This window comes from Rattus norvegicus, chromosome 7, assembly GCF_036323735.1.
Source record: "Rattus norvegicus strain BN/NHsdMcwi chromosome 7, GRCr8, whole genome shotgun sequence".
Lineage (NCBI taxonomy): Eukaryota > Metazoa > Chordata > Mammalia > Rodentia > Muridae > Rattus > Rattus norvegicus.
In genome coordinates this window covers 59,333,321-59,357,174 of record NC_086025.1, presented here as the reverse complement: position 1 = coordinate 59,357,174, position 23,854 = coordinate 59,333,321, and the positions used below count along the sequence as shown (strand labels likewise).

The following is a 23,854-nucleotide window of genomic DNA, read 5'->3' as shown; positions in this document are numbered from 1 at the left end:
CGCCTGCTCAGCCTAGGAATCAGGGGTGCTACTGAGAACCCAGCCTTCTTCTCAGTGACCTTGAAGTTCCACTTCAAACTTTTCCATGACCATGGAACCTGAAGGGAGAGTAGCCAGGTTAGCAAGACGGCCTAGCAGGTGGAGGCCAAGCCTGATAACCTGAGTTCAAATCCCAGAACTCACCCAGAGGGAAGAAAATTAACTACCAAAGGTAGTTCCCTGACCCCCATGGGTGTGTGCCTCTTCCACTAAATGCAATTAAATATTTATGCATGCAGCTTCAGTTTGCCTTTGGCTAGAGCATTATTCGTTATTGAATGTAGAGCTAGAGATGAAATGGATTATAAATGGATCAGAAACTCAAAACCCAGCTCCATTAACAAGCAGCCAGACCTGGGTCTGAATAATGACTACTGTTTGACTATGTCATTACATACCTTCTCTAACCTTTGGTTTTTCTAACTGGACATGTGGGGGCTCATGACTGTAAGTGGCAAAGTCCTTGCCGTGACTGGAGGCTGGCATGCACGTAGCATTTCTTCTCCTTCTTCCAGACAAATGAGTTTTAGTAGAATCATGCTCACACTCATCATCGAAGCTAGACTTGGAGCCTGTTTTTATTCAGTTTGAGGACAGTATCTGTGTAAACGGTCCTTAGCTTAATGTCACTACTGCAAATAAAAAGAACAAGGTTTGGATCCGCCTTCCCACACAAAGACTCCTTCTGGTACTCACTTTGGTCCTTATCCAGTCTTTGGTCCGCTTTGAGCTCTGTTGTTGTCAGTCAGGAGTCAGGACACGGTAAGTGGTAAGGATTAAATGGAGTTAATGTTAAGTCTTGATCAGAGCAGCCTCCAGATAAAAATAGCTAACTTCATATACTCGGCACTTACTGTGTCCGAGGCATGATGGCAGACATTTAAACACAGATAGGAATCCAAGTCATCACCGTAATGACCTCATGGGACAGGTTATGATATTTATCCATTGTAAGAGTCTGAAGTACAGAGAGGCTAGCAGTGTTGTCCCACAACCACACAGGAAAAAAAGTAGGAGCCGAGATAAGAACTTAGAGTAAGAACCACCCATGACCTCTCATTAATATTGATGCGGATTTGAGATGGGGTCTCTCTGAGTTATCCAGGCTGGCTTGGGATTAGTTGCCTGCCTCAGCCTCCCAAATTGCTGGGATTGCCCACCTTGTACCTCCAAGCCTGGCTTAAAGTTCCCAGCTTCAACCTGCCAACTGCTTCTCACTCATGATAGCTGCTAGTATTACCATGTTATTGTTGATATCACGGTTAGCACTAATAGCAAGGCAATGATAATAATGTGTTTTATCCCATCAATGAAGTATTATTTGATGCTTTCGTCTGAGTGGACACTGAGAACACAGAGATTCATGAAATGTTCTCAAGGATTTGTGAGCTCCTGCAGGACAGAGGAGAAGCATTGTTTAAATGAACACCGTAGCTCTCACTTCCAGAGTTGACTAGAAAGAGCATGTCAATTGAAAGGCAACACACATCTGCCATGAACACAACATTCCTTTTTAATGGTTCTGAGAAAAAAGGTGTCCCAGGACAAGGCTGGAATTCCAGGGTGCTAGGGGTTCTTCCTGGGCCCCTTTCTGGTTCTGATCTTACTTTCTTTTTCTTTTAGACACAGGTTGTAACTCTATGTAGGTTTTGGGGATAATAAATATTTTCTTTGTATTTTTTTAAACATGGGACCTTATTATAAGGCGTCCTTGAACTTGCCATGTAGCCCAGCCCTAAACTCTTCACCCGCCTGCTTCAACTGCCCAGATTCAGTGCAATAGTAAATGTAGAATCTGAGTGACTTAATAGTAGAAAGACATGACTATCTTTTTGTTCCCCCTGACTTAATGTTCAGTCATAGTGTTTATGAATAATGAGGTATTATATCTTGCTGGAGAGTTGGCTTGCTGGGCAAACCTGGCATCCTGCATCCTGATCCCAGAACCTGTATATAATATAGCACATGTGTATCTGTAAATTCCTGCAAGAAGACAGGAAACAGAGTCAAGAGAATCTTTATTAGTGTAAAGGGCAGTAGCCTGGCCTACACCAGGATAGTGACGGCCCCTATCCAAGCAATATAGAAGGTGAGGGTCCCCATGGGAGGTGGACCTCAGACCTCTACACCTATGCCATGACACATGTACTCTCCTGTCCCTTCCCCATCTCCCCCCTTCCCCTCTCATGTACACATGCAAATTCAAAAGAAGAAAAATGAATAAAGCTTACATCTGCTTACATTCTCTGCCTGGGTTAGGAGTAACACTGCCACTTTGCCATTTCAGGGGTTAGTTTTTAGTAGTCAACAACAACAAATTGTGCTTTCAGTTTCCAGTTTCAAGTAGTGACCTTCTGGTTGCCCAGCGTGTTGGGATGGAGTTGTTCTTTGAATTCGTGTGTATATATGCCTAAGTTTGTGTGGCTTTGTAGTCCATTTGGTTTTATCATCTCAGAATAAACCAGGCTCATTTACAAATCTGAGGCAGCTCTGTGAATTTCACCAGGATGTGTGACATGCCGTGAACCCGCAAACTTTTGGGTTCTATTCATAAGCTTCCAGACAATGTTAGAGAGCTCAGATTCCCCGGGAATGGTTTTAGGAGGCTGGAGTCTGTGCATCCAGGGATTAATAAATAGCCTTCAAATTTGTATTCTGTGGAAAGTATGCCTTGCCAAATTTCTTTTCCAGCAGTAGGCTGACCACTCAAAGCAGACTTTGTGAGCAGACCAGTCTGTGTGAGACAGTAGCCAATAGATTTTCATGTAAACACAAGTGCTTTCCTTAGTGGGGTGCTAAACCTGGGGGCTGCCTAAGCACTGTCTAGGTTGGGCTCCTGGGGCCCTGGTCAGGGGCAGGAGGTTATACAGGATTTTTGAGCCAAGTTTTCTTTCCAGGCCTGGTAAGTTGCAGGGTTCCTGCAGGCTGTAACATGCTCTGGTCTAAGAAATGCTCAGACCACAATGAACAGTGGCAGCCCCATCTGCTATGGCTCCTCTCCCTGCTGGGCCAGTGGTAATTCTGTCCTCCTTTATCTCCCAGGAAAGACCAGAACCTGTTGTCTCCGGTGAACTGCTGGTATTTGCTCCTGAACCAAGTGAGAAGAGAGAGCAAAGACCACGCCACCTTGAGTGACATCTACCTGAACAACGTCATTATGCGGTTCATGCAGATAAGCGAGGACTCCACCCGGATGTTTAAAAAGGTAGACTCCCCACACACTGCCATAGCATGCTTCCGGGTAGCCATCTTGCCTACAGCCACAGAGGAGAAGGTGGCCAAAGAGAATTAAAGGCACGACTATTGTAAAGACACAAATTAGAGGGTGAACCCTGAGCTTGCGTATTTATACTGTATGCTTATGGTGCGTAAGTGATCATTTGTGCACATGAATGTTTTAATGTATACATTATTATCTTTATCTACTAGATATACTTATTTATATTAACTAAATTAATGAATATTTGACCTGAAGAACATGAACAAAAGAAATATTTTTGATGGGTACTGGAGAGATAGATGAGCGGTTAAGAGCTTACCCTAGTTAGCTTATACTTAGAGGACTCGTTTGCTTTCTAGTACCCAGATTGGGCAGCGTACAATTGTTTGTAACTCCAGCTCCAGGGGGACCTGATGCCTCTGCCCTCCATAAGTACCCACAGTCATGACCATATATAAACACACACACACACACACACACACACACACTTAATTATAATAATAAAACCTTTTTAAGTGCCTACAAGTTTCACCTGTGTCTCCTCTGACCCCCACACTTAGACAGGAAGGCCCCACGGCCTTCTGTCCTGGCTCATACACGACCCAGCTTGTGAAGCATGTCACGTGTGTGACCCTCCCAGGAAAAACATTATCACACTGTCTCCTTAAAGCCCAGCCTCAGAGGCTATGAGAGACTGAAGTGGGGTGGTGGAATGCCACAGGGTCTAGAAAATTTAGTTTCTAATATGTCAGACACCTTCCTCCTTCCTGAATCCATTTACAGAAAACAAACAAACAAACAAAACAAAACCTGGGCTTCTAAGTCTTCCTGTCATCATTACTTCTGTCAGCACAGTGAGTACTTTCGTTGTTTGGACATTTTTGTTGAGAACAATAACAGAATTGGAACTTCCTGTATAAAGGCTCCTCGCCTAGCTTTTAGTTTCTATGCTGAGAGCATGTGTCTCCACAGACCTTCTCAACTTTGCGTTAATGGTGCTCCATGCCTAGATTGATAACCAGCCCTGTCTCCTGTAAATTTTTTTAGCTTCAGAGAAGGGAGGCACACCCCGTTGATTCACTTTTTATTTGTGTTTCAAAGGGGCCTCTTAAAACAAGGGTGTAGGGTCACAGAGACCAGCTGGAAGGCAGCTCAGCTGTGCTTGATGTAGCCGCATTAGATTTGATTTCTGACCTAGAAATGGAATTTGGCAAGTTCTACGACATTGTATGCTGTGTTAAATAGAGAGAAATGTTTCGAACAAAGGAGAACTTTCTGTGCAGGATCTAAGACTAGGCAGAGAAATGTCTTAACATCTTAAATAAGAGAGCTTAAAAATGTGTGTGTGTGTATGCACGTATGTGTGTATGTGTGTGTGTGCATGTATGTGTGTGTGTGTGTGTGTGTGTGTGTGTGTGTGTGTGTGTGTGTATGTGTGTGTGTATATATGAGTTTCAACTGAGCCAGGGAAGTGAAGGAATGGTCTTGCTGCTCCATGAGCCCTTTTGTGGTATTCACTATGGTTGTATCTGTGAGCATTTGCAGTGGTCCAAGTGCTGGGCATCATACTTCAAAGATGGAAAAAGGCTGGTCTCAGGAAGGTTGCATCGAATCCACTAAAAGCTGCTTCCCCAACATGGGGGCCTTGCAAGGATTCAGTCAGGACTTATAAGGATAGCACCTCATTTAATCATCCATTGAGCAAAACATCTATAAGCTGTGTGCTTGGCAAAGCTGAGTTAAAAGACACGTCCCTACTGGCAAGAAACCCATTATAATTATGCATTCCCAAGCTAAAGAGATGTGCGGTCTACTGAGGGAACCTGGAGGCTGGGGTTCTTCACTTGACCTAAGGGACAGAAAAAGGGACAAATAAAAGGCAAGGAAAGACAAGGGGCCATTCTAAGGCCTGCTGGAGCACGTGTGTATGGGAAAATACTGAGTTTGACGGGACTTCGGTTGATACAACTAGAAACAGGTGAAGGGGTGGATGCTAGCTAAGATGGCCAAATAAGGAGAAACCTTTCATGACAAGGACAAGGGCTTAATGAAGCTGTAGAAACAAGGACAATAGTCATGTCCTTGGCTCGTCTGCTTCCTTGTTTTGTGATCTTGGGAGATTGTTCTTAAAAAGATTTATTTATTATATATAAGAACACTGTAGCTGTCTTTAGACACACCAGAAGAGGGCATCAGATGCCAATATAGATGGTTGTGAGCCACCATGTGGTTGCTGGGAATTGAACTCAGGACCTCTGGAAGAGCAGTCAGTGCTCTTAACCACTGAGCCATCTCTCCAGCCCCAGATTGTTCTTGATATTAAAGAGAATCCCCTGTCTCTACTCTTCCTGAGTCTGAACAAAACAAGGTTGGGCAGAAAGAGATGCTGTGAGCCCTGGGGCTTGGAGAACCTCTGGAGTCGTCTCATATCCAGGCAGGGAGCCTTGGGTTTTAGGTTTGGAGGCCTTGACCTTGGAGTGCTCTTAGGAAAAGCAGCTCCCTTTAACAGAAGGAAGTTCTCAAGGGCAATTCCCAGGGAGGGAGGGATCAGCTGTGAGTTTCAACAGCCAATATTCCCAGTAGTTGAGGAAATGAGACCCCGATTTTTGTTAAGGTGGATCTGGGGAATGCATGGCAAATGAAAAAGCGAGCAGACACATGGCTGCTTGTTTCCTACCAGAATTGGTCATTCACTTAGATGCTGAGGCTGCCGTCTATGCAGGAGATTCCTACAAACTTGGTTGTGTAGTGGAGGGTGTTATGTACGCCCTGTACAGCCTTCTCTCTCAATTCTGACGGATGGGCTGGAGAGACTCAGTCATTACAACCACAGAGACATAGCTTACTGAGGAACGGTCAGCCCACTAACACACAAGCCCAACGAAGCCCACCTGCAGTCAAGGACGCCACACTGAAGTCCCAATCTCAGGTCCCTGGACTGCCTGGCTTATCCTTCCTGCTTACTTATTTAGTTGTTTTTGTTTTGTGTTCGTTTTGGTCTTGCTGGCTGTCTCAGAATGTGATTCTCTCCTCTCTGCCTCTCTGGTGCTGCGATTACAGACCTGCACCACCACATCTGGCCTTTCCTTTCTTAGGCACCAAGTTTCCAGTTCTTCGGCTCCTTTTTCCAATGTTGCGGTGTGAGATTGGCTGAACAGCCTGTTCTCTATCGAAATGACACCATCACGGTGAGCCTGAAATGGCCTTTAGAACAACCGTGGCACCTTTGGTGTGTGCTCCTTTGGGAGAGAGTTTGGGGTGTCCTCATTTTTCAGAGTATCTCCTGTCTTTATGGAGGTCTGTACAGATGTCGTGTGCTCGATAGGACTGGCCTCTTAAATGTAATCAGAAGCAGAAACCTTTTATCCAAACTGTTCTGTCAAATCAAGAGTTTGGAGCAGGTAATTGAAGGAATGCTTTTATATCCAAATGGATCTAATTATCAAGAAGACTGTAGGAATTCCCAATCTGATGCAGAGGGGTAGGGAACAACATAGAGACCTAATTCTTCATTAGATCAGAGCAGTTGTAATAGTACTGCTACAGGAGCTTGACTCGGAAGAGGTTATAGAAATAGTTCTATATGAACCTGACATGAGGGGCGTCAAGCACTGTGCCCCAGCTCACAGAGCCTCCCAACTCCTAGAGGACAGATACTATTCCTAAGCCACATTTTGGGGTGATAGAAGAATGTGCTCAGGGCTGCAAGCTGAGGAGACATGCTTTCTGTGCACTCTTGTCTTTGCCCATTGGTGCTAGACAGTTTGTGGCTACTCTAGTCATTCTTGGTTTTCTAGTCGGCGGGGGCGGGGGGTGCTGATAATTGGTCACTTTATGAGAATGGTCAAACACTTTTGAGATTAGCTTTCGGTTTGTCTGTATTCCTCTCCTGTAACAATCTATTCCACCCCTGAGCAGTCTGGTCACCCATAGCTGTCACTGCCCTATTCTCAGTACTAGGGAGGGGATCATCCTTGATATCTAGTGACTGAGGAATGAATAATAAAAATGCTTCCCATGCACGAGACAGAATTTTTTTCATATGCAAAGACAAATGAAATTTGCAAATAACTGGATGGAACTGGGAAAATGTATATATTCCATGAGGTAAACCAAGTACAGAAAGACAAATGCCATGTACTGCCTCTCCTGTGTGGGCATCCTAGTTTTGACCTTTCAATTTGTGTCATCAACCTGTAGTGCCTTCTGAATCCAGGAAGCCAGGAAAGGGACATTAGCCTTAGGAAGGAGAGATAGGGGTGGGAAGGTTTCAGCGGGCCTGGGGGTTGGGGGCGAGGAAGGGGAGACTTCAGTAGGAGAGGGTTAGTCAAAACCCATAATTGTATGAGAAGTCTAATGCCATGTAAGCCAATTAAAAACTATAAGTTAAAAAACAGTGTAAGAAAGGAGATTCCCAATGGAGGAGTGAATAGCCCTAATCCTAGAACCCCCGGGGGGCTGCTGTAACAGGGGCTCTCAGCTCTCATCAGAGAAGCTTCTTTTTGAATGGCTAAGACAGACTCACAGCTGGTCAACGTACAGACACTAATTAATTGATGGGATACTCAGCCCTAAGTGAAACATCTATACCACCACGGCCACCACCCTCCCGAGGCTCTGGGATCACAAGGAGAGGCAGGGCAGAAATACTGTAAGAGCCAGAGGCTGGGGAAGACGTCTGTGAACAGTGACTTTTGCAGGGACAAAGCTGTCATGCTCGTGGACACACAGCACCTGTGGTTGCTTACATGAGACACACAGCTCTGCAACCATGATCCCACAGCAGCCACATTGCTGTAGACTGGGCCTGAAGGATTATGGACCACCCCCCACTGAACAATGGGCTAGTGGTGAATTTTAAGGGAAGAGGAGGCCTTGTCTTCAGTTGGGAACCCATAGGTGGGCCCACCAGGCTCCAAAGGGCAGTTCTAAACCAGTGTTCCAGCCATGTATAACTCAGTGGGTCACAAAAGACGGCCGTGAATGTGTAGGAGGGGACCAAGGGAAGAGAAGTTGATGGGGTTGGGGAGTACACATGTGCTATAGCATGCATAGAGTCATCGGGAAACACAGGTAATGAAAATTACCTTTCTGAAGCCTGATGGAAGCTATCCTGTGGATGGAGACAGCAAATATTTCAGCCATCCACCCTAAAGCAGCTGACACTGGCCCCAGGCCACTGAGAATAGCCCTCCTCTGGCCTAAGCGCCTGGGTTATCCAATTCAGACTGAGATCTGAATCCTTAGCCAATTTCGGCCATCATGGATTGCATGGCTTAATCTGACAGGAGGGAGAGACAGTGGCTAAGATCTGTAGTCTTTCTCTCATTTTGCTTCTGTCAAAGTAAGCTGTATAAATTCACATGCATCACTGTGAAGGACAGGGACGTTTCATGGGGATAAAGCCACGCTGGCAAAGGGAACATTTAAAGTAAGTTACTTGTCCAAACAGATGTTTTAGTTGGAGTTAATTAAAACAAAAATAAAATAAAATAAAAATAGATTCAAACCACTGGTGTACTGCCGATCTCTAAGGCTCTGACCTTGTTTTGAGAAAAAAGTCCATGAAAAGCCGGTAGGATGGCTCAGCAGATAAAGGTGCTTTCCTCCAAGCCTGATGAAACTGAGTTCAGGGCTGGAGATGTGGCTCAGCTGCTAAAGAAAGGGTAAAGGGTAGGTTCACACCCTAATAAAGAAACTGAGTCCAGTCCCCAGAAGCTACTTGGTGGGATGAGAACTGACTCCACGAGTTGGCCCTCTGACATCCATATGTCACCAGGGCTTACATGGGACAGTACACCCACACACCCATGCATACACACACCTGCGCATTCACACAGACAGATATTTTTTAAAACATATATGTTTGAAATATTGAAAATGAAAACTACCAAATCATTTCATAGTCTTACTTTTTAAATATAACAATTTATAATAAAATATATAATTTTAAAATGTAACAATGATTTCCTTGTAGAAATGCAGGAAACACTGAAAATACTCTGTAAAATAACCCAGTTTAACACAACCCATTAATGTTTTGCATTTTTTTCAGTATCGACACATATATTCATATGAGTAATATACAAACATTTTATGCTGTGTGCCTATATATTTCACAGCCGTGTATGTGTGTTACACTTACTTGTATGTTACGAATTTTTAAGAATTGAGATATAGTTGCATTAGTTTGGCCACCTGCCCTTCTTGTATAAAACATTAACATTTCTCATGCCTGGAAACGAACCCTCAGATGGGGAACTTGGTGGCTTCATGGTGCACATCACTGTTTGCATGGCTCCATGCCTCTCCTTGTAACTGGACATTTGAGTCTCTCAGGTACCAGTGAGACTCAAGTCAGGTTGCATAATCGGAGAAGGAATTAGTAGGTCAAGGGCAGCTCAGACTTTCACAGCGTGGATGCCCTTCTTATCCTTTTGAGGTTCTGGGCTGATGACAGCCATGGCTCCAACTTATCCACTTATATGTTCCCTGAAAAGTAAGTGGACGGGTCTTTGGTTTTTATTTATTTATTTTTTTGTTATGGGCAGAGAACAACTAGATATGAGTTAGTATGCTTATGCAACATTCGTAAATAATATAGCAAGAACATTTCCAAGGCATCTTAGTGCACTGTAGCAGAAGAATTAAATGGTGTTCTGGTGGCCTCAGGAGCAGCTTAATTATTGATACAAGGAAGAAAAGCCCAAGCCAGCATCCCACTCTGGCTCTCTTGAGTCTTAGCCACCTTATGGCTGACTCTTTTTCTAGAAGTAAATCCAAGCTGAACTATTGTTTCTTATAATGACAGAATTTCCTAAAGCCTTCCTATGAAATGTTTTCAGCTGGTTTTTGTGAATTACATACCAAGATGGCTGGCCCTAGTAAATGCTCGATGAATGGCGGCAGTCGGTGCTGTTTTTCTTGGCTTTCTAGAGTTGCCTCATTGCCTAGCAACAGCAAGACCTGTATGACTCACCTGGCTGAAAGTTTAGCAGGTGAGGGGCTACAGACAAGCAATTTGCCATCTGTTCAGAGGCTTTATCAAAGTCTTAGGGGGAGTTAAGCACACACTCTGTGTGTGTACCTCATGTGTCTCCTTGAAAATGCATTACATAATGGTTTAAAAATCCAGCTGAAGTCAGCAATGTTGAAAGCTTTCTCCATATGGTGTGCTGCTTTGGTACCAGCGCCCAAATGTCAGTAGTGGAACCAATAATTAATTACCTTGAGAATAGTCGCCTAGAAACATCTGAAAACTTGTTGAGGTTTCTCTACATTACTTTTCTTCTGTCTGTGACTCTTTGACTTTTGGATTTTGTACTTGACCATACTGTGTAAAGGAAATGCCCAATGTAATAATTATTTCATAAACTAAAACCGTAAGGATCATACCGATGTTTAGTGTCTAATGAGGTGGGGAGAGCAATATATACAGGACACGGTTTGTGCCCGAGTACTCTCTGTGAATGGAGAACTGGGTGATTCTGCAGGGCCTGTTGAAGTGTGCACATTGAATTTTCATTATCAGGGGGAGGAAAGAAATAAGGTCTTCTGACGAAGGAAGCAGTTGGATAGAGGCTTCAACTGCCTTTCCTCCTGAGTGGTGTGAGTGACAAAGCAGAGGCATGAATACAGAAACTAGAATGATCCTTTTGAGTCCAAGTGACTCCTGTTATTCCTCTTTCCAAACCTTTCACACACTCCTGACTCACCCAGATGGAAGGTCTAGGCCCCTAGTTCTGATTCTAGACAGACAGATAGACAGATAGATAATGATGGTGATGATAGATGATAGATAAGTAAATGACATGATTGATTGATAGAAAGAAAGATAGGTAGATAGATAATATATGGTGGTGTTGATTGATAGATGATAGATGGATGATAAAAGATAGATTGATGATAGATGGATGGATGGATGATAGATAGATATAGAGATGGTACTAAAACCCTTTCTGACATATTCCACAGTTACTTGTTTGTGTCTATGCTTAATTTGCATGCACGCTCCCAAGGGACGGACTTTGTGTATTGTTCATAGTCATTGGAAATATGCGTGCTAGGTGCTTAACAGTTATTTCTTGAGCGCTTATAGCAGGGGATAAAACCTCAACATCTGTATTAGAAACAGCCAACCAATGGCATCCACATAACGTGAAGCTCAGTGTGTTTGCACCATGCAGGGGTTTCAGGGTCAGATTGAAACAGCACTGTGGTATGCGTTACTCATTGGTTGTCCTGGAAAATTGTCCCCCTTCAGAGGCAAGGGTCAGGTCAAAGACTGATAGCCTTCATCATTGGAACAGGTAGCCTGCTCTTCTGTGGACCACTGGCTGTAGCAAGTTATAGCAGAAAAGACAGATAGAGCCTTCTGGAAATTTGCCCGTAAAGAAGAAGAGAAAGGATGAAGATATGTAGGTATTTAAACAAGTGTGTGGGGCTAGGAAAGGCTTTGGTTTCGTGTGCATGTGCTAGTTTCTTGCTTTGGTAGCTGGGTTTTTAAACTAGTCAGAGTGGCCAACAGAAGGCATCACGCATGACTACTTGAATTCGACTCCCCTACAACCCATGCAAAAATGTTGGGTGCCGTGCCTGTCCAGTGTTGGAGACATAGACACACGTGCAACCCTGGGACCCACTGACCAGCCAGCCTAGCATTCTTGGTGAGTTCCAGTCCTGTGAGAAACTTTGTAACAGAAAACAAGGTTGACCTTGTTTGTTTGTCCTGAGGTTGACCTCTGACCTTCACCAGAACCTGAATACAAATTCCCTAAACACAGACACACACACACACACATATACACATACACACACACCAAACACACCACACACACTATACACACCACACACACACACACACACACACACACACACAAATACATGAGGCATTGGGGAGAGGAGACACTCCAAAGGCTGGGCTGGGAGGAAACATATATAACTCTATCAGATAAGGATCCAGAGGACAGACAGGAGACTCTTGGCAGAGCAGATTTCACAGTAGTCATGGCTGCAGACAGTCCCGTTGTTAGGAAGAGAGCAAGATGTTATGAGATTCTCAGTTCCAGGTTCTCTGTGCCTGTGGAAGTGATTCCCATGTGCTGAGCTGCCTGTGGGGAGCAACGAATTTGCAGAAAGAAGACAGGACTCTATAAACAACACCCCGGGGAAACTGAATTAGAGATAAAAATTCAACCTGAGAACGGAAGGGGCAGGCATTTTATTACGTTACCTTAGTGATGCTCTTAGCAGTGGCTGAATCCTACAAGCACTTTGACACACCCTTATTGCCAAAAAGAGCACAGACTGGGTCTGGGGTATGACCTGAAATGTCAAAAGGCAACGGAAGAAAAAGCACTGAAGTGCCCATGTTGGATGAATACCATGCTTTCTCAACTACACAGCTGGCCCTGATAGATTGTACACAGAACTGGCCCCAGTGATGTTCTGCCTTGTGTCTGCTGTCAGCAGGCCTCGCCCATCCTGACTTTAGGCTGTGGTATTCGGGGATGGTGGGGAACATGGATCAAGCAGATTGTGGGAAGTGCTGCCGCTCACCTTCTTGTGACATGACTGGAGCCCTGAGACAAGCATGGAACCCAGTCCTAGTTAACCATCTGGGTGCGTGAGACCACATGAAAGGAGACAGACACGCTAAGTGACAACTTGCCGGCTACTAGACGTAGGAATTAGAGAGTCTTACTTCACCCGACTGCCAGCGGACCACAGATGCGAGAGAGAACGCAGCCCCACCAGCCGAGAGAGAACACAGCCCCGCCAGCTCAAAACAGAGCAATTTCCCCCCCAGCTGACTCAAAGCACCCTGAGCTAAGTGAAATGTAACTTTGTGCTACTGAGCTTTGAGGGCTTTGTTACAAGGCAAAAGCTAAATGATACACCAGGAAAATACAGGTGCTGGCCAACAGGAAAGATGAAATCTAGGTAAATACAGGCTCCAAGGGAACGGAGTCAGCACAGTCCACCATGTCTCTCCCACTAAGTGCGTCCATAAAACCTAAACACAGTGCCTGCGGCGGCAATCTCAAGACTAAGTAGTAGGAGGCAGATGAAAGACCAGACTTGAGAGTTCTGCCAGATCGGCAGTGTTTCCTGTATTTTCCCTTTAGTATCTTCCAGCCTAGATGCCCGACAGCAAGGAGCCTGTAAGAGGACACCAGAAGCGAACACAGACCTGCAGCCTTTTACTGTGATTCAAAAACCAGAGTGGACCAAAAGGTGTAGCTCCAGTTTCTGCCATTCCCTCTTTCTTTGTGGCTCCGAACTCCTGAGTAACAAACATTGTGCAATGAGTACCACAACGCGATAGAAGTCTTTTTGGAGAGAGAAACTACCCTCCCTGGTAGATCAGTTGTTATTAATGGTTAGCAAACACCAATTTTGGTCTTGGACATTCAGCATGTGTGGAAGAAATAGAATGAAACAGGCTAGGCTAGGCTAGGCTCCTGGCTCTCTAATTATCCGACAAAGAGGGGGAGCCTAGAAAGCCAAAAAGTAATAGTATATAATCACATCTCCTGAATTTCCCCATTGAAAGGAAGGAATGAACACACAGTATGGCCAATGTTTACATTAGTGCTGTTTGGCCAACATTTACAGTAGCATAGTGTGACCAACCTTTACATCAGCACAGTGTGGCCAACATTTACAATGTCAGCATTTCTGAAACAGAGGAGAAAAAGTGTGAGACAGTAATAAATATTTGAGGATAATTGCAAGAAAATATCCCAAATTTAGCAAATAACAAATTTAGCCAAGTTTGTACACTCAAGTTTACCGAATGCAGACTAGATAAACCCCAAGAAACCCAAATCTAAGTACAGATATAAACTGAAAATTAGAGACAAGAAGAACTGTTGAAAGCAGCCAGTGAAACACACCTCGTGCTTTGTGAGGCGCACCAGCTCACACTGTGGGGTGTTCTGTTCAAGTGTGGGGAGCTCCACTCTCACAGAGTCAGCAGTGCCTCCCAGCAGGGACAACCAAAGAGGCCTGCAGACACTTGCCAGATGTCTCCTTATACAAAACTGGCCTCAGTTGAGAAACACTGATTTAAATGTAGTCTTCTATCCTGCCAAACAGGTATTTTTACTTTAAGGAATTGTTCTGGTTTGGTTTGATTTATAATCGTTGATTTTATAAACTTAAAACAACAAAACATGAGACAGGTTTTTAAAAATTGTCTAACACTTGCTTCTCATTTAAAAGAGAAAATTTTAAAAGTACTTTTTAGTGGAGTTAGGGATTGAGCTCAGTGGTAGAGCGCTTGCCTAGCAAGCGCAAGGCCCTGGGTTCGGTCCCCAGCTCCAAAAAAAAAAAAAAAGAACACTGACTGCTCTTCCAGAGGTCCTGAGTTCAGTCCCCAGCAACCACATGGTGGCTCACAACCATCTGTAGTGGGATCTGATGCCCTCTTCTGGTGTGTCTGAAGACGGCTACAGTGTACTTATAGATAATAAAAGTACTTTTTAGTACCAAATTTATTTAGGTTTTGCTACTTATAAAAGATCACACCTAATCCAGTTTGGTTGGTTGGGTGGGTTTTTTTTTTGGGGGGGGGTGGCGATTTGGTTTGGTTTAGTTTGATTTGGTTTGGTCTGGTCTGGTCTGGTCTGGTTTGGTTTTTCGAGACAGTGTTTCTCTGTGTGGCCCTGACTATCCTGAAACTCACTCTGTAGACCAGGCGGGCCTCACTCACAGAGATCCACCTGCCTCTGCATCCCAAGTGCTGGGATTAAAGGCATGCACAAGCACTGCCTAGATCAAGTTCATTTTTTAAAAGTCATGGATGACTTAGTGGGTCAAACACCACTGTGCAAACGTGATGGCCCGTGTTCACATCCCTGGAACCCACGTAAAGGCCATAGCCCACATCTGTAACCCAGATGTTTCTTTGTCAAGATGAGAATGGAGAAAGTAATGCCTGGAAGTGTGTGGTCCAGCAAGCCTGGAGGATGAATGCCAAACAGTAACAGCGGCACACACACACACATACACACACATATACACTCACACACACAGGCACACACATATACATACACACATGCACATACACACTCACACACATACACACACATACACACTCACACACATGCACATACACACTCACACACATACACACACATACACACTCACACACACACATATACACACACAAACACACACACATGCGCACACATACACACACTCACACGCACACACATACACATACAGGCACACACACACACGCACACACTCTGTCTCTGTCTCTTTCTCTCCGTGTGTGTGTGTGTGTGTGTGTGTGTGTGTGTGTGTGTGCACGTGTGTGTGTGTTGGGGGGGGTGGTTCACAGACAAGTGAAATTCTTTTCCCTTATCAGGAAAAGAGTCACACCTTTAAGAAGGAACTAGTGAAGACAGAAAATTCCTACCATGTGTCAAACTGTGTGCATTGATCATCAACAAACAACAAATCCTAAAGCAACCTTGAAATAGATGTCTTCCGAATATTGAAGACTGCTTGAATTTTTTTTGAGGGGGCAGGTTGCTTTTTTGATTTGTTTTGTTTTGTTTAATTTAGTTTTTTTTTCTGTTTTTTTATTTTTGGCACGGATACTAAAAGGTCCCCACAAAGCTGAATCAAAGGCCACATTGAGGAAGACTGTACCTATAGCAAATATTTGAATGAAGAAACACTTGTGAGACCTTGGGTCGTGGCAACCCACGTGACACATTTACAGAGCACATGCTAAACATGGCCATTGGAATTTATTATTATTAGAAATGTAAAAGAAAAAAAAAGAACCAAAAGTAGTAAATTTATCAGCCACATTGTGAGATCAATCTGGAACCCAATAAAAGTGAAAGGCTTTGGCACTGGATACACATGAACGATATATACCGGGAGGTGAAGCGAAGTGCAGCCTGGATTTCATGGTGGCTGAGCAGGCAAAGTGCTTACTAAGGCTGAGGGCGGAGTTCGAGTCCCCAGAGCCCATGCAGTGGTCAGGGGAGTGTGGTAGCCTCCTGATTCCCAGTGCTTAGGCAACAGAGACAGGGAGTGATCCAGCAGGCTGGCCGGCCACCAAGCTAGACAGCCCTGGTCCAGCAGGAGACGCTGCCATAAGATGCAAGGGAGTGGCTGAGGGAGACCCTCGGCACCTAGTCTCCCCATGTGCACACCACACGTATTTGATATATTCGATAATCAATAGTATATAAATACCATCCTACCTTTTTAGCATTAATGGTTTTAGTGAATACAGCACCACAACTGGCTAGCACACTGGCTTAAAGTCAGCTTGTCCCAAAACTTTTTAATCCCTTTAGTTTTAAAGATGAAGATCATTGGAGTCCATTAAAAAAAAAAGCAAACTCATTTTTTTAACAAAGTGTACTGATTCTACTGAGCTATCATGACCGTAACAGATCCACTATAAATTCTCTCCCTTTTTCATTTTCCCTGAAACCTAACTTTATCAAAGTCAGTGGGTTTTCCTATAATATGGGAGAAGTTTCATTTTATTATTGACTCAGCAAACATTTGTTGATTGACATTTTTGGGACGGGCATGGTAGTGAGGGCTAAGATCAGAAAAGCAAGAAATGAGTCCTCAGCTGGTAACCCTGAAGGATCTTGGAATCCAATACCAGAAACACAGACAAAAAAAAAAAAAAAATCAATTATAGATTGGTAACTGTTGTTAAAGACAAGACCTGTGGGGAACACAGGGTGAAGTGATCAACCTCTGGAATTTGATGTGTGTGTGTGTGTGTGTGTGTGTGTGTGTGTGTGTGTGTGTGTGTGTGTGTGTGTGATGTGAACATTGATGCTTACTAAAACATTAAGTAGAAATACTGTACCATGCAGAGTAAAAAATATTCTTCCACCAGCAAGAACAAGACCACAGACTTCCAACCGACTCTCCTGTGTGTGTATTTGGGAAGTAAATTCAGACAAAACTTATGGGAGGTTGTTCTCCTGTGGCCCTAAGTAGTCCATTGTTTTGCTGGCTGATTTGATCAACATGACGCAAGCCGAAGTCATTTGGGAAGAGAGAACATTGGTTGGAAAAAAATGCCCTCACCAGATTGGTCTATGAGCGAGTCTGGGGTGGGGGGGCATTTTCTGGATTAATGCCTGATGTGGGAGGGCCCAGCTTGCTCTGGGCAGAGCCACCCCTGGGAGGGTAGTCCTGGGTGCTATCAGGAAGCAGGCTGAGAAATCTCTTCAGCAGCACTTCTCTGGCCTCCACACCCGATTCTGCCTCCAGGTTCCTGCTCTGATGTCCTTTGCTAATGCAGAGTAACAAGCTGAAGTAAAGCCTTTCCTCCCCGGGTTGCTTCTGGTCCATGTTTTATCACAGCAATAGGGATCCTGACTAAGACAACTGCAAAGATGTGCTAAGCCACCTCTGCCTGGACCAAATGCTCATACCTGCTGCACATCCCGCTGGGACTAAGAATGTAGCATCACCTATTCACACGTTCGCCTCTCTCTCTCTCTCTCTCTCTCTCTCTCTCTCTCTCTCTCACACACACACACACACACACACACACACACACACAAAATAATAATAATAATAATAATAATAATAATAATAATAATAATAATACAGGGTCTGGCTCCACAGTTAAGAGCATAAGAGCACTTGCTCTTGCAGAGGACCTGGGTTTGGTTCCTAGCCCCTGTGTGGTGGTTCACAACCATCTATAACCTCAGTTTCAGGGGATCCATTGCTTTCGTCTGACATCTGTAGCTACCAAGAACACACTTGGTATCTCTATCTCTCTCTCTCTCTCTCTCTCTCTCTCTCACACACACACACACACACACACACACACACACACACACACACACACACACCTAAAGTCAGATAAATAAGTTGAAAGACAAGATTATCAAACTGAAAAACAGATTCGAACTAGGGAACAACTCAGCTGGTAAAGACGCATGTCCCCTGTCCTGATGACCTGAGCTGGTTACTCAGAATCTGCATGATAGCAGGAAAGAACCATCCCTCACAAGTTGTCTTCCTACTTCTATGTTTCCATATAAAGTCCATCTAATGTAAAACCAAAACCAAACCCAGAGACGGGATCTGAACTGCTTCACCTTTTGAATGTGTTACTTAGAGAAAAACTGAAAGGGGAAAAAGCTTGCTTGCCTACTCAGGAGAAGGCTTCAATGGTGCTCAAATCTGGGAATGGTGTTTACCCTGTCCTGAGAATTGTGACCAGGACATCGGTCAGAAAGCACCGTGTCCCACATCAACTAAGAGTGAACTGCCTTGACTTCTGTTGTTTTAAAGACTTGCTAATCCTTTAAGTGTTGCTGTTCTGTCTGTCCAAATCAGATATTCTTTAGATCCCCACTCCTTTAGATCACTGCTCTGTGCCCAATTAGGAAGGGACTGGGGAACTCTAAACATTATTTCACAATTCTTGGGCTTCTAATGATCACAGGGACGTAGATTCATAAGACAGGGCAGTTGCAAGTGTGTGCCCCAAGTCCTCCCTGTATCTTCACCCCAACCCTGTGAAATATAAAGTCAGTGTGATGTCAGGAGCTGCAAACTGATGCACAGTTGTCTGGGAGACGGGGAACTCACCCTGGCTTCAAACCATCTTATCCAAGGGACCAGTCATGGGGAATGCTAAGCACGGAGAAAGGGAGTCTCGAATAGGAGGTGGTAGCTGTCTCCAATCATTTGAAGACTGTCCCACAGGCTGTCCCGCTGCTTACTCTACAAGGAGTTGAGACTGGGTGGTGGATTGTAGATGGAGACAGGTGTTCGCCTCACCCCACGGCAGACCTAGCAATTACACAGTCTGACATCCGCCGCAGAAGCAGCCTGCTTCATGGCAGTTTTGTAGCACTCTCTGGGACGGACTTCAGTCTCCTTAATGTACTGTTGCAAAACACTCGTTTTGACTTGTGTTGAATTGACTAAAACACTTCTGATTTGAAAGATGATACGCATAAAAGACCATTTTGCCAGCATTTGAAAAAGCAGAAAGTGGCTTCATAAGATGAAATAAGGACACGCTGAGCAGATGATACTGTCACAGTGACGGTAAGAGGTACCGATTATGGAATGCCCGGTGTATGCCAGGCAGCCGGTCACGCGCAAAACAAGGGGCAGCTCATCTAATCCTTACCACAAACATAGGGGGGAGACTCAGTAATATTTTCTACTGTAGCGATGAGGGAACAGCTCAGAAAAAAATAAGATCTTTAGATATTCTGACCCCAGTCCTCTCTTGAAGACTTGAGTTTCTTGTTTTCTCTTTCAATAGGCTGTCATTCTGTTGACCAGTATCAACCTCTAAATCAGCGGTTCTCAACCTTCCTAAGGCTGCGACCCTTTAATACATTACAGTTCCTCCTGCTGTCGTGACCCCCCCCCCGCCCTATAGTTATTTTCATGGCTCCTCCATACCTGTAACTTTCCATTATGAATCATGACGTAAAGATCTGAGAATGCAGGATGCCCCATATGCAGCCCAAGGTTGGGAATGGCTGCCCTAAAGGAAGGCTCCAACCCAGTCCAGTTCTCAAAGACGAATTCTGAAAACTTAAGCATCCTGTTGAGGAGTGATACAGAGATTTTTTTTTAATAGTTTGAATAAACCCAATTCAGACCAGACTGAACCTGTTTTCTTTGCGTCTCACACTAAATGATGAGGCCCCTTTTCTGTGTTTGCCACCTGGAAACTACTTAGTAAATTACTGTTAAAAAATGGGAGAATGTCTGACTGAGAATGAATGAATGAATGAATGAATGAATGAATGAATGAATGAACGAATTTGTATCAGTGTCTCCACGATTCTCTGCCCTTTGTGTTAGGATAAGCAAACCTGCCCACTGGCTTCTTTCCCTAGGTGGCCCATGCCTACTTGCTGTGGTGTGTTAAGACTTAGGTCAGGGAGCACCCTGCACTATGTGACATCGTGTGCTTTACCACAGACTGTCCTTCTGACCCAGATACCTGTGCTGTAGTTTTTAGGGGAGCAATCACAGCTCTAACACGAAGGAAAGCCCTTGACTTTCCTAATAAATACTTAGGTTCTTGTTTTGAAGAAACACATGGGAATAAGTTGACTCAGAAAACTGCTATTAAATTTTTGTGAAGTTTCGCATACTAAAAACTTATTGAAAATGCATTTATAATTCAGTTGGCTGTATTGTGGACTCAGCTAAAGTTTTACTTTTTCTGGTTTTGTTGTTGTTGTTGTTGTTGTTGTTGTTGTTGTTGTTGTTCTGAGGGAGGACAAAGTCTCACTCTGGAGCCCTGGCTGGCCTGTAACTTTGTGCAGATCAGACCGACCTTGAATTCACAGAGACCCTCCTATGTCTGCCTCCTGAACTTGTTCTGCCTATAATTGAGCAGGTCTATTCATGTGGCCTCAGAGAGCTTACACTTAATTCATTATTCAGTAAGTGACACAGAAAAAGTACTTCCAATTTATTACCATTTTCAAGAAATAAATCTGGCATGAAAAGTAGCGTTTTCTAACCGTCAAGCATTTACTGCGTTAAGACCTGACTCTCGAGCTTGTGTGTGTGTGTGTGTGTGTGTGTGTGTGTGTGTGTGTGTGTGTGTGTGTGTGTGTGTGGTGTGTTTGTTTGAGACAGGGTCTCACTGTGTAGCTCTCACTGTCCTGGAACCCACTGTGTGGACCAGATTGGCCTCAAACTCAGAGACCCACCTACCTCTGCCTCCTGAGCGCTGGGATTAAAGGTGTGCACCACTATGCCCAGCAGGCCTAATTTTAAAGCTATTTCAATTTATATGAATTTCATATCATTCGTGTGTATATTTTAATTAATTATTAAACCACATAGTTGGCTAATGTAATGCTACAGGCCCACCAAGGACACATGTGTAGTTTTCATTTGTCCTATGTGTCATGTGCATTTTAGTGAGTTCATCCGAGCAGTTAAGGACAGGCTGGAGTGGGGAAAGACCAGAAGGAAGAGGGAGGCAGGGACTATGAGGAAGGGCATAGCCTGGGCTAGTAAAGGGTGGGGTTTGTGATGAGCCCATTTTCCTTTAAGAGGAAAATACCAAAATCAGAAAACTAAATAAAACCATGATTAAAATATAAAAATGTATAAAAGTTGAGGAAAAGACGTTATCAAAGGTTAATATTTTAGAGATAATTTATTTAAATTTCATGTCCCAATGACTTAAAATAGAGGGAACAAACCTATAAACTATATATGTTCACACCTCTACATATGAGCTATAGACTACATATATTCATACCTCTACATATGACCTATAGCTACATATGTTCATACCTCTACATATGACCTATAGACTACATACCTCTGTCTCATGCTGCCTTTACCTACCTTAGCACAGACATAGACACACTGTTGTGTGTAAATAAAATAGTACACCACATGCCAGTTTTAATCTTTATATAGCAAATAAAATTACACAGCTGCAAAGTGGAGATGTAGAAGTATTTTTACTGGGTTTTGTAAATGGTTCTGCCTCTTATTTGGCAAGTTCAGGGTCCAGGAGCACCACCAAGGAGCACCACCTTATGCTTGCTGGCCTTTGCCATTGCTCTTTCTGAACCCAAAAGCCCATGGAACAGAGAGCAGAGCCAAGAGAGTAAAGGCATTGGACTCACAGGCTTCTGTAGTGAGCAGTTGTCTTACTCTTGGCCTTAGATCCATGGAGAGGAGCAGCCAGCTCACCACTGAATGTGATTTTATATGAAGCCCTTCCCTGTACAAAGACTTAGTACTTGAACTACAAGCATAATGATGCCGTCATTGTTTAAAGCTTTCGCTTCCTCTTAGGGGGAGCTGGATAGACTCCGCAAAGTGCTCCTTGTTTGGTGAAAAGTACATTCATGTCATCTACATTTGATTGAAAATTAAAAATATGAAAATCAGAGTTCATCTATTTGGTGGTTTGAATAAGAATCAGCCCCATAATTGCTTGGTCACCAGGAAGCAAAAGAAATGTTTGGAAAGATTAGAAGGATTAGGAGACATGGCCTTATTGAAAGAAGTGGGTCACTGAGGTTTCAAAGGTTCAAGCCAGGTGTGTGCTCTCTCCTCTCTCCTCCCTCTCTCCTTCTTCCTCTCCCCTCTCTTTTCCCTCTCCCCTCTCCCCCTCCTCTCCCCTCTCCCCCTCCTCTCACCTCTCCTTCTTCCTCTCCCCTCTCTCTTCCTCCTCTCCCCTCTCTCTTCCTTCTCCACTCTCCTTCCTCCTCTCTCCTCTCTTTTCTCTCTCCCCTCTTCTCCCTCCTCTCTCTCCTCTCCCCCTCTCCCCTCCCCTCTCCTCTCCCTCCCCTTACTCCCCCTGCAAATCAAGTGTAAAGCTCTCAGCTACTTCTCCAGCACCATGTATGCCACCATGTTCCCCCACCATGATGGTAGTGGACTAACCTCTAAACTATAAGTAAGCCCCCAGTGAGTACTTTCTTTTATAAGAGTTCTCAGTCACAGGTATCTTTTCAGCAACAGAGCAGACTAAGACAATTTACCACAGAATTATGCTGAAACCAGTTATTTTCAATTCTTCCTGTGACAGGCAATAGGGTTACCCCTACGTTATTCACTGTGACACAAAGTAGTTCCTTGGATAGATAACATACACTTGCTTCAGTTTAATAATCCTATCCCAATAAGGTAAATCCTAAGTACCCAGTGACATTTTCCTATGGGGCCTTATCCTGAACCAGTCAAACCAGTCTCTCCTACACTGTTTCATATCATCCAGGCAGTGTAAGGCAAGGGATAGACAAACTGCTGTCAGCATCTGTAAACCAGTATCCTTGCAGGCTTTCAGGGAAGTGTACATTGAAATCAGAGGAAGGTGCCACTGTAGATTCTTCACATTGGCAAAATGGAAAATCCGGTCTGTATTGTCGGAGAATCGGAGTCTTCCTGTGCTGCCTTGCAATGTGCCCCAGCAAAGCCACACTGGGGAGTGATCCAGCACCTGAGTGGAGGGAATAACCACGCTCCCTGCAGTCACTTCAAGGGGTACCGGGCTGCTCCTCGGACACCGCCCACCACTGACACCACCACAGCCAGTTGTCAGCTCCCCCTCCTGTCAGAAACTCTTGCACAGGCACTTAAGGAGACAAAGTAATGAGTACCCTCAGCAACATTGTATGCAATAGCAAAACTGACAAATTTGCCCTGGCTTGTGGACTAGAGACTAAGACATGGTATTGTCATGGCATTGTTGCTAGCAGAAAAAGAGGAAGCCAACCAGCTGCCAGGTACACAGAAACGTGACTGGCAACTGCTAATTTCTAAAGCTAGCAAGGGACACATACAGTGGTGTTTTACATAGTAGATTAAAAAAGCATGCTAAGCATTATCAAATGTTTTTATGATGTATTTCATTTACTCTTTAACAATTTCATGAGTCTATACACTGCATCTTGATCATATTCTATCTCACTCTCTACCTCTCCCCTGGGTACCACCCTCTTTTCTCTCTTCTATCTCTGTCCCTCGCTCTTACTCTCTCTGTAACCTACTAGGTCTGGTTCCTGCTGCCCGCTAGAATGTTAGCTGACCTTATTGGCTTGATCTCATGCAGAGGCCATAGACTGTGAG

At 44.2% G+C, this 23,854-nt stretch overlaps 1 protein-coding gene across 2 annotated transcripts in view; it reads left to right on the top strand.

The window, feature by feature from the left end:
- Srgap1 (SLIT-ROBO Rho GTPase activating protein 1) overlaps nt 1-23,854 on the top strand; it is a 264,594-nt gene that overhangs the window by 122,426 nt on the left and 118,314 nt on the right. For both annotated transcript variants that reach the window (XM_008765403.4, NM_001191784.2), the window contains exon 3: nt 3,082-3,244. In XM_008765403.4, coding sequence (XP_008763625.2) covers nt 3,082-3,244 — 163 coding nt within the window. The remainder of the gene's footprint in view (nt 1-3,081; nt 3,245-23,854) is intronic.